Raw genomic sequence first — 11,395 nt, 5'->3', positions numbered from 1 at the left:
GAATCCTTACATAGAGGATTGCACAAGCTTCAAATGGGAGGGTAGGTGTCAAAAACTTATCTGGTGAAAAGAAAAAAGGAAAAAACCTTCGAAAGATTACATTAATATATTCTTCTGCAGTTGGAAAGTAGACAAGAAAGTGGGTGCAAAAATTAGATGTCATTTATGGCAAGAGATTTTGTTTTAACTATTGTGTCCTCTTCTATCTCCTTCTATCTTCTCATAGCAGCCTCCTTGTTATCTCTGTCTAATCATCCTTCTGGGATGGTAGAGCCTCGATGTCTGCTATTAATTCCCATATGACCACACTTGATTCTATTTCTGGCCAAGTAGCATCCCTAACTGCATTTAATTCCTTTACACATTTATTCCACTTAGAATCAATAATAGCTTTTACTTCTCGTGAGACCTTACTCATATATGATTCTATCCTAAAAATAAAATCATAGACATCACTTATATCTTCTTCATTATTACAATATGCCAAAAACCTAAAATGTCTCAAAATATCTTCATATGAAGAAGACCATTCCTGCCATTCCTTAAAATCTCCATTACTGTCTATAATATTGGGAATGAAATTTGGTATCCCTACAACAATCATCTTCATTTTTCCTTGGATCAATTACAACTTTCCTATGAAGAAACCATGTAGCTCACTTACCCCATTTATCATTTTTCTGGTTTTAATGATTACCAGCTTGGGCAAATCCTTTTTATGTAGAAGTTAAGGGACCAAATTATCAAAAAATTGAGCATAGGGCCCCCAAATTGTGAACATAGGGGATAAAAGGTCTAATGCCTTTGAACACTTGTATTCAACTCCTTGTAGACTAATGTAACTACTATGCACAATTTGTGAAATAATTTGTAGGGCACCAATTTTGTGCAAAAGAAAATTCTGAATTGTCTTTATTTCCACCTCCTTAGTACCATCCCACTCATCAATATCCATATATTGGGCCTCCCCCACAACTGTAATCTCAACTTTAGTTTGAGTTTCATGGTCCTTTACCTTAGTAATAGGTCTAATTACAACCTTTAAGCTCCTTATTTCTTCTGTCATGTTAGCTATCTTCTTCTCCAAGACATAAGTCCTCTTCAAATGTTATTCATATTTTGCCTAGCATCAATGGATATGCTATAAGTTGTGTACAGTTGTTCTTGCAATGTATCCATCTTTCTCTTCCCCATTAATGATGTTGTATTCACCAATTTGTGGATTTGGTCACTGGATATAGTGGAAACATTCCAAAAAATTACATTTCCTTGGGGGGACTCCTTTATCTCCACGAGAGTTGGTTTATTATCATCTGGAGCCACACTCCATATTGCCATTGATTTGCTATCTATGTTAAATCCAGAACCTTGCAGCTCACCAGTCACACTAGTCTCTTCAAAAGAGATTGATCTTTCTTGTTTCCTAATATGATCCAACATGAAAGAAGAACTAAGTTCCCAACCAGGAAAGAGCAACATTCCACTTTTTGTTACTAATTCTCTCGCTTCCTTGATTGTGAGATTCTCATTGTTGGGATCATAATCTTGCAACCTTTGCACTAATTCTGCAATTTCCTCAGGTGAATTCCTAGGTTGCAATTGCAAGGAAAGTTCATTTTGTTTCACTTTGTAAAGGAGTGACTTAAATTCATCAAAATTTTCAAATTGGTCATTCTTTGTGAACTCTTCTGCCTAAATTATTCTTTCATCCAACATTTGAATATGCAATTCAGTCATGTTGGGGATCTTTTCATGCTCACCTATCTGTTTAATTATAAAATTGTGTCTAATTGTATGAAAGAACTTTGATCCCTTAGGCATAATTTGCACTACTTTTCCTCTGACCATGTCAGGGATATGAATCATCTTTTTTTTTTTTTTTTTTCCTTTAGCCCATGAAGAACTCTCTATTTGATCATCCTCAACCTCTATAGTTATAACATCCTCCTACTGAGGAGGTGGGGTTTCTGCTTTATCTATAAACTATGCAGGAACTTGTGTCATTGGTTCATCAAAATTGTCTAGTCACTTATTGTACCTATCAAGATAGGGCACATCATGGTGGAAACCTTTGAATGATGGGTCTACAGTCTTCATGGCATCTTCTATCTTCATTATCTTACTCAAATTCTGAGTCCTCTCCCTACATAACTTTATTTGCAGGCATTTCATGATGCAATCTTCTTTCCAAATCAGTTTGTTGTTAGGAAGAGAGTACTTCCTCATTTGTTCAAGAGCAATTCTCACTAGATCATTTGGATCATAGGTCCTTGCTGGGGTAGAGGGAAGATTAAATTTAGCTAAACACTAATCTATCTCTTCTATGGCATCCTTCCCTATCACAAAATCACCTATCTTTGTGTTTCTGGCTACAAAAGAGCCTTTCCTGACAACAGGGCCTAGATACTCTCTATTCATCATTAGTATTTGCCAGAAGAATTCTAACTAGCCTAATATTTTAGGGACATTTCTAGGTAGTACATGGGGAGGCCGAGGATAACCAAATACCCTTATAATTGAAAAGTTTTCAAATAAAAACAAACTATCCCAATCATGACTGAGTACCTTATCCTCATTTGGGCAAGCAGATGGTCTAATTAACATTCTTACTCCTAAGTACTCTTTCATTTATATCCATTAACATATTCATGATTGGAAATACAAAATCATTATAGGAAGCAATAGTACTGGCATAGGGATATAACCTTTTCCAGAAGCGAGTCCATAATTGCGCAGGTAGGGTTTCTCCATTCTCTTTAGTAGCCTCGATAAAATTTGGACTGATGTGTTTTATGTTCTTGAAAAGGATAATATGCATCAACAAAGAATAATGGAAAAACTTGAAGTTTCCCATGTCTCCCTTCTAAGTTGCCTCAATTTCCTCGTGCATCCTATCAATGATGTATTCCATGAAATCATAACAAACATTATGATTTGGATCCTGGATATCCAATGCTATGATATACACATAACCTAGGGCATTCATGGTGCCATCAACTCCCAATACCTCTTCGATCTTGAAAATGGTGTATCTGAAATATTTGTAGAAGAATTCTAATGACATTAGTTCCCCTACCTTCCTAGGCAACTTTCCTTTCTCTTTCTTTGATTTGGGAATGTGCCTCCTCATGATAGTTCCAATGTAGAAACTCTTGGCATTCTTAAAGGTCTCGTTCATTTTTTCTTTCTCAATTTTCTTTGTGAGAGGCCCTCCTAGGTCAAAAAATTCAACAAAGGTCTCCCTATCCAATCTACACAGAACACTCATATCCTTTCTATGAAAGGCCTTGGTTGTCAGATTATAAGATTCAATTAGTGCTCTCACCAAATCAACATCAACTATCACCTTTGGCATTATCAATTTTGCCATGTTTCTGATCCACGGGTTACAAATTGGAGACTTCGCATACCTATTTTGATACTCATTCTCGTTGGTCTAAGGTACAATGGCATCCTTGTAGAAGAAATATACATATCTGAAGACATTGGCATTCAAACTTTGAGCATGTGAGGACCCTAGGAGAAAATACACCCACTCCTGTGCATACAAAGTTGCCAATTTTGGTTTTGCCTGCTCTGTAGCCTATGAAGATTCTTCCACATCAACCTAAGCTATCATCTTTCCTTCCTCTTGTGCCATGATCTCTGCAACTGAAGATTTTAGAGTAATATCTGTTAGTACTAGCTTTGAGAACACTGAAGATTTCTGCAAATTCTTGGCACTCAATTTCTTGTCTCTGACTTATGCAAAATACTGTAACTAAGGATTTCGTTAAATCAACCTATTAATGGATAGAAAAATAACAGAGGGGCATTTATTTCTCTTAATGTAAATGTGTGTGGGAAATCTCAAAAATTGCAAAAGTGCAGAGTAATGACATGTACAACCAACCTTTAATTCTTTTATGCACCTTTTGACAGGACATAATCTTTAAAATCATAATGGGGCTTTGAATAGTCATTTTTCACTTGACATTTCTTCCCCACGACCCGATGATCGTAGCATCTTACTTCTTTCTGCCACTTTGCAATCTACCCTTTGTTGTTGGTGACTAACTATGCGATCAAGCGATCATGGGTTATGACCCTTTCCTTAACTTCAATCATGTGGTTGCCACCTCATGTTCAACTTCTAGACTTAACATCATCGACCTTGTGATCACCTTTACTTCGTGAAGTCGTAACCTCACACATGGTTAAGCATTTCAAGCCCTTTCTCTCGCGACCTAGAGACCATCACATTTAGCTTTAACTTCAATTGCATTGCATCACCACGGTCAAATTTCCTATCATATTTACTTACTGCACGACTGAGCGATAAAGTTCTTCTAACCGTCTTTGTTGGGTCGCTAATCAAACAATTCTTATCCCTTTTGATGATGCAACTAGGTGAACAAGCATCTTCTGTATCTTCACAATAATGATTGCCAAATTGCCAATTGTTTCTCTTACTAGTTAACTAACATCGCAATTGTGTGATTTAGCATTTCTTTAAACCTTTCACCTAGTCATAGTTAAAAAACTTAACTCTTTAGCCTACCTCACGACCATGTGAACAAAAGTAATCCCTTTGAATGTGGGCCATCACCACATGTCATGCTGTCGTTATATCACCATAATTAAAACACCTCTAGATTCTTATAACAATAAAGCAACAACCCTTGGATGATCTTTAATCTAACAGTCTTGAAATATTTTAGCTTGGTATCCATGCCATTAGCCTCTAACCAATCAAAAACTATCTTTATGCCATATCACCTCGACACCATATTACTAGGTTCAATCCACATGGCTACATGTTGCACTTTCGCCACCTTAACCCATGGTCTCAATCTAACTCCGGTGACCCTGCTATCCACAACAATTCACCATTTTGATTGAAACCCAAAAACCTCATGCGAACCTACAATCAAAAACCATTCACAAGCACTTAAGCCTTATCACATAGTCACTGCCAAGGTTTGACATAATAGATTATTGAGGCGACCGCAAGATCAAAGCCATCTCAACTACCTTGTCCGGTCGCGATCAGAGAAAAACTTAACTACCAATCCGCTACGACTCAACGATCAAAAGGAAAAGACTTGCATTGCTAGGTCACGTCATTTGTTGGTGCAATTTGATAAAGAACCTCGACCATGCAACTAACCGCAGTCGCATGGTTTGTACATAAATAAACTAGCAGTCGCATGCTTTTGTACATGCAACGAGTGCACCAATAGGAGATGAGACTTAAGAGGAAAATGTGGAATGAATATTAAATAATGTAAATATAAGTTTTTTAAAAATGAAAATACAAAAACAAAAAAGTTGAAGATTAATACATAGATATAAAATTTACAATATTTAGAAAATTTGAATATTGCTTAAGAAACGTGTTCAATAATTTCAATATTTTACAATCAAATTCAATTTATCAAATATGAAAACAAAATTGTTTAAAAAAACCCATCAAAAAATTTATTACGAAAAATTAATAAGAGAAATACAAAAAAAATGAAAAATAGCGACATCTCTAACAAATATTCTATTGACTAAATAAATTATAGAAACTTAAAAAACAATATTTAAAGAAAAAAAAAACTAATATAAACATAGATCACAACATGACCTAATGTATCACAACTAATAAATAGAAAAAGGAAAACAATAGTTAAAAGTGGAGATAACAACCAATGCATATCAAAATAAGAGTTAAAAGTGGAGGGAGATCAAAACTGGCCAGTAAATAATTAACGGGAAGGATTTTTAATTTTTCTGCCAAACTCTTACAAATTTTCTAGCAAAAATTTAATTTCTAGGAACAAAGTTCCCACAAATAGTCTATCAGCTAAAAGATGTACTCATAAAACACTATTCTCAGAGGTATTTAAAAAATTTAAATTTTGAAAAGCGTGGGTCTAAAAGACAAGGATTTGCTTAGGGTAAGACATTTTCATGAAAAATCTTAGAGAAACCCTAGGTGCTTGACACATATAATAAATTTTAAAATAAGGGTTTCTCTAGGGGATGAAAACACATAGTCATTAACTCAAATTGTTGAATAGTTTAGAAACTTTTAATAACACAATTTGGATAAAAAGGCTCATTGAAAATGAGGGCTAACACTATGTACCATACTAATGTCTTGAATAACTCATAATTTAACTTAAATGCCTAGATATGACATGTAGGCATGTAAAAATATAATGCAACTAAGATTAAAGGTAGTCGCAAGCTTACTCATAGCTCCATGTAGACTAAAGGATTAAGAGTATTACCTCTTCAACAATTATTTTGTTGCTTATTTTTGTTTCAATGGAGTTCTTCATGTTCTCAATCACTTTAGGATAGATTTTGGAGAGTTTTCTTTGTTTTTCTCATGTTTTCTCTCTTATAGGGGCTATTATATCTCAGTGACAAAAGTAGACCTTGACGAGTCATGTGAGTTCTCATTTCTTCTATCATTTGTAAATGTATTCTTGCACATGTTTGTTTCTCTCCATATTGCACTTAAAGTGGGGATTTTGACATGATTAGAGGTTATTCCCTAATGATTTTTCCTCTTAGATAATTTTATCATCTAATAAGTTAGGTTTATTTAGTCTCTTATTCTTCATGACTCATATTATATTCGTCATAATCATATATTATCTCCCACGCTTATAAAAACAAGGTTTCCATTGTATATTAACATCTTATTTATTTATTTATATTGTATTATCCTTGATAATATTCTATCTATTTTTTTTAATAAATGTGATGACCGCGAGTTTATGAGTCCTTTTAATGACATCTTGTAAAAGGAGGCCATAGTAAATTTATAAGGTTTATGTGGAAAAAGAACCATTCTCTTAACTATCCAAAATATCAAAGTCAAAACCAACATTTGACATTGAAGGGCCGCCCCATCTCAGATCAAAACTTGATACAGCGCAGGCGTAAATCAATTTAAAATTTGAATTTGGGGGGGATTGGCGCGTTCGCCTTGATCGCTTTGTTGCAGACTCTCAATCCCCATCATACTTCCGTACTCTCACTTTTGCCCTGCAACAACACTACTGAAAACCTTCCCCTATCACGATCTCCATCTCCATCTGGAGCTTCTTGTTAAAAATGTCTGCTGTCGTTGGGAAGAAGGAGAAGAGAAGGCCAAGCAGGGCAGATGCTTCTCATCCTCCTCCTCCCAACCCGGAAACGGGGGCTGAATACAAGTACAAGCGTAGAGACAGAGAGAAAGAGAAAGAGAATCCTCCTCCCCTTCACACGGCGAGGAATGCCGTAATCGAGGGTCGCAGCGGCAGGGGACTGGCCGTGAGGAATAATAATCCCTCTGCTTCCAAACGCAACACCTCTGCAATGCCTTCGAAACAGACCATTAGGTCAGGGGTTCGAAACTCGGGCAGATCAGAGGAGCCTAGGCAACCTGCAAAGGAAAAGGAGGAAGCTCAAAGTCTCAGTCTCAGGTGGTCTACTTCTTCTCTGCCCTCCTCCACCAATAATACCAACGGTAAGTCCTCTTCCTCTGTTGCATGCATAATCTCCGATTTGCAACGGCAACGACAACAGAGAGAAAGAGAGCGAGAATGCCGTTCGCGACAAGTTTTGCAGGATGTCATGGGTGCCGAGGAAGAGGATGAAAGGATGATGGTACCCTCATCGCCTAAACCTTTACCTCCTCCTCCCCCCACCGATCTATCAAAGAAGAAAAGCCAAGTTAAAGGTGAAGATGAGAATGTTATAAGGTCAGAAGAGGTGAAAGTGAAAGGTAACGACTCCTTTCCAAGTAAGATTCATGAGAGGCTTGCTTCTCTGGAGAAAAGAGTAAGTCAGATTTCTTCCGAGCTGAGGAGGACGAAGGAAATGTTGGATGCCAACAACACTCACAAGTCTATGACTACGCTTTCTGACATACACCTTAAGATTAGCTGTATTGAGAAGGCCATGACCGCCGATAGCTTTATTGGGGAGAATAGCGAGGAAGATGGTTCCCAGATTCATATAAACCCCAAATCTGACAATCCTACCATGAGAAGTTCCCATTCACATAAAAAGGATGAGGATTTGCAGGAATCGTCTCCATCTCTGAAGAAACGCTTGAGTCATCAGGAACTGGAAGATAGGCTTTTTCCGCACCAAAAATTGTTAAGAAGCCGATCATCCGTTCAACTTACGGTGGTCAAGCCTAAGTCAGGAAATTTGTGCAAAAAATCCTCTTCCGGTGACTCTAATGCTCTTGATATATCAGAAAAAGAATTGCTGAGTCCTATTGATGAGGATCCCGTTGCTGCAGAGTTTTTAAGTGCACTGAATCAGAAGCACAGTGTTTTATCAGAAGACAACACCTACAACTTAATGTATACTAAAACAGATGAAATGAATCAAGAACCTGCTTTGGCAATTTCTGAGAGGAACGAAAATGATCATTCCCGTATTGTATCTCGTGATGAGGATTCCGTTGAAGGCACTGGCACTGACTGCAATGAGCCTCTTCTTGCATGTGACCTTGCATGTGAGGAGACAATGGAATTTGACGATAAGGAAAATAACCAAGCATGTTCTTGCAGTGCAGAAGAAATGGAAGAAACCCCCCTTGATCTATTGAATCAGCTTGGCCATAAGACATCTACTGCAGGTTGGTTTGTCTCAGAAGGAGAATCTATTTTGCTTGCTCATGATGATGGCAGCTGTTCCTTTCACGACATAGTGAATTCTGAGGTATGGATGATTTAGTATAGCAAATTATTACACAAAATAGAATAAATAAAGGACTATTAACATTTACAAGAACACAGATAGCATATGAAACAGCAGACCCTGCTGTTTTTGCTTTGTGAATAGCTGATCTTCTCCTATTTATATGGATGGCTTGAATTCGTAAATCCTCAAGGGTATTTGTCATTTATGTTTATTTGTGGAGCTGGTAAATAAAAGATAATTGATTGATTAATTAATGATCTAAGTTCTTCTTTTCTTGATTAGGAGAAAGCTGAATACAGAATTCCTCATAGGCACACCCCAAACTCATGGGGTGATTGCTGGTTGATTAGAGCTGCCGGTTCAGATGGTCGCTCATGTAAATATGTTGTGGCAGCATCCACAGGTAGTACATTGAACACCGGTTTCTGTTCATGGGATTTCTATAACAAAGAGATTGTGGCATACCGTACTGAGGCAGAGCTCTTCACTTGCCCATCTAGTTCCTTTTCTTCTGTTTCCACTCAGACAAGTTCATTAAGGATGAATTCTTGTTTTTCAAACGTTGTGCCTGAAAATCAGCATTGGTGGTATCGGCCATGTGGGCCACTCTTGGTAGCTACTGGCAGTACTCAAAAGACAGTTATTGTTTATGATATCCGCGATGGTGATCATGTGATGAAATGGGAGACACAGAGAAATGTAACTAACATGAATCATTCTTGTCCCTTGCAATGGAGAAATAAAGGCAAGGTGGTTGTAGCTGAAACTGAATCTATCAGCCTTTGGGATGTCAATTCTCTGAACCCTCGATCTTTGCATCGTGTCGTCTTTCCAGGTAGAAAGGTTTCAGCTCTTCACGTGCACAACACAGATGCTGAGTGCACTGGTGGTGTACGGCAGAGGTATAACTATTTTTTCCCATCTGTGTTTGTTTTATCTCAGCTCTGAAAATCATATTTTTCTATTACTATATTTATGTTTATGTTCATTTGATGCATTAAATTTGCTGTGATTTGGGAGAATGGTTACAATTTTGCTGGTGTCCATACAGGGTAAGCTCTGCAGAATCAGAAAGCAATGATGGACTGTTCTGCACTCAAGATGCAGTTAATATCTTTGACTTCCGTGTGCCTTCTGGAGTAGGCCTCAAAATCCCAACATTTGGGGAAAATGTGCAGTCTGTATTTGCTCAGGGCGATTTGATTTTTGCTGGGGCTGTAACCCCTAGGTTCTCATCAAAGATGGCTGTTCAATGTAGAGTGAATCAATGGTCAATTAGGGGAGGGAGGCCTGCATGCGTGTACACTCTTCCAGAGTCCAATGTCCGCTTTGAAGAGTCTTCTGTTCCTCAAGTCTGGGGCTGTGCGAATTTGGTAATGGCTATCAATGGAGGTGGTTTGTCAATATTTGATGCACGCAGGGAAGATGTTGTCCAAAGCAGGGAAAATGATCATTTAAGAACAAAAGCAATGATGGAAATTATAGGACCAGATGACCTGAAATGCTCTTCTTTTGATTATGCAGGATCCCACATTCTACTTCTTTCTAAAGATGGCCCTGCTTTCTGGAGGTACCTGTCATAATCTGGCAATCAAATAAAATAATATTGTATAATTTGCTACTATCTCTTTTTTTTTTCATGGTTTAGATTTGTTGTTTTACTTAATAACATATTATTTATGGCAGATGCAAGAAATTTTAATCATGTTACTCTAAATTGTTCGAAGCCTCTGAACCTCAGAATTTAACTAGTTAATTTTTACTGCTCTTGGAGATGAGTTCTTTGTTAGTTGTTCTGTGTCAGGTTTATTTTTGAAACTATATCTAGCACATGGTTAGCTGAGAATTGGGGAGCAGTCTAGGTTTGTAGTCTCCTGAGACAATAAATGGCATGCTTAGTTATTGCCTCTGATAGAATTAATAAGAGTTCTCCACTCCTATAAAAAAAGAGAGTTCTCTACTCTACAATTTCCTGAGAGAATAAATGGCACGCTTAGTTATTGCGTTTGATATAGTAGTAATTGCAGTTGAGCTATACTCTTTTAGCAGTTTACCATTAAACTATTCACGTTTCTAGATTTTACAGAATGGACATGTCATCTTCTATGCTTCAAATGATATTAGCAGTTTAATTGTATGAATTTTTTTAGTAGTTTACAGAGTTGATGCAGCTGAGTGGGCACGCCACGCTTCTTAAACTTGACACCTTAGGTTGGAGCTGGGTCAATCAACAGACAAATTCTCGCATGGCCCTTTAGCATACTCGGAAACTTTTGTTGTTCATGCCAATGCATTTATTATTCTTTTGGGATGGTTATCCTCTAGAATGCTATGTTGGCACTGCCAAAAATTCTGTAAAGTTTACCTGACTTTACAGACAGTCAATATTGAAATAAGAATTTTGAATAAAATGAATAAAATGTGTGGCAAGGTAATGGTAGCTTGTTGGTTTATGACTAAAATGCTTCCATGTTCAACAATATCCTCTTACAAAAAAAGTCATATTTATGCTGTTTTTTGATGCTACTGGTTTCATTATCAAAATAAAAAAAATGCTCACCGAATTTTACATACCTACACCTATAACACCAAATAGTTACCAGTAGTCACGGTTAAGGATCTGAAACACATTATCTGCAGAAAATAATATCCAAGAAATCAATTTCAAAAGCCCGTACTATATGGAAGGACTTGTAAGGGGCAAAGAAACTGTGAC

The 11,395-nt window shown here is 37.1% G+C and overlaps 1 protein-coding gene across 1 annotated transcript; it reads left to right on the top strand.

Moving 5' to 3' along the window:
• Window positions 1-6,796: 6,796 nt before the first annotated feature.
• On the top strand, window positions 6,797-10,396 carry LOC149542988 (Transducin/WD40 repeat-like superfamily protein). Its single transcript, XM_089797912.1, has 3 exons — window positions 6,797-8,697; window positions 8,962-9,581; window positions 9,731-10,396. Exons 1-3 carry the CDS (start codon window positions 7,096-7,098, stop codon window positions 10,260-10,262), a joined length of 2,754 nt encoding a protein of 917 aa, XP_089654038.1. The 5' UTR covers window positions 6,797-7,095; the 3' UTR covers window positions 10,263-10,396.
• The last annotated feature ends 999 nt before the right edge of the window (window positions 10,397-11,395 follow it).

Source organism: Cupressus sempervirens, chromosome 8, assembly GCF_028749045.1.
Source record: "Cupressus sempervirens isolate cs-2001-9-10 chromosome 8, ASM2874904v1, whole genome shotgun sequence".
Lineage (NCBI taxonomy): Eukaryota > Viridiplantae > Streptophyta > Pinopsida > Cupressales > Cupressaceae > Cupressus > Cupressus sempervirens.
This window is presented reverse-complemented; position numbering and strand designations above follow the sequence as displayed.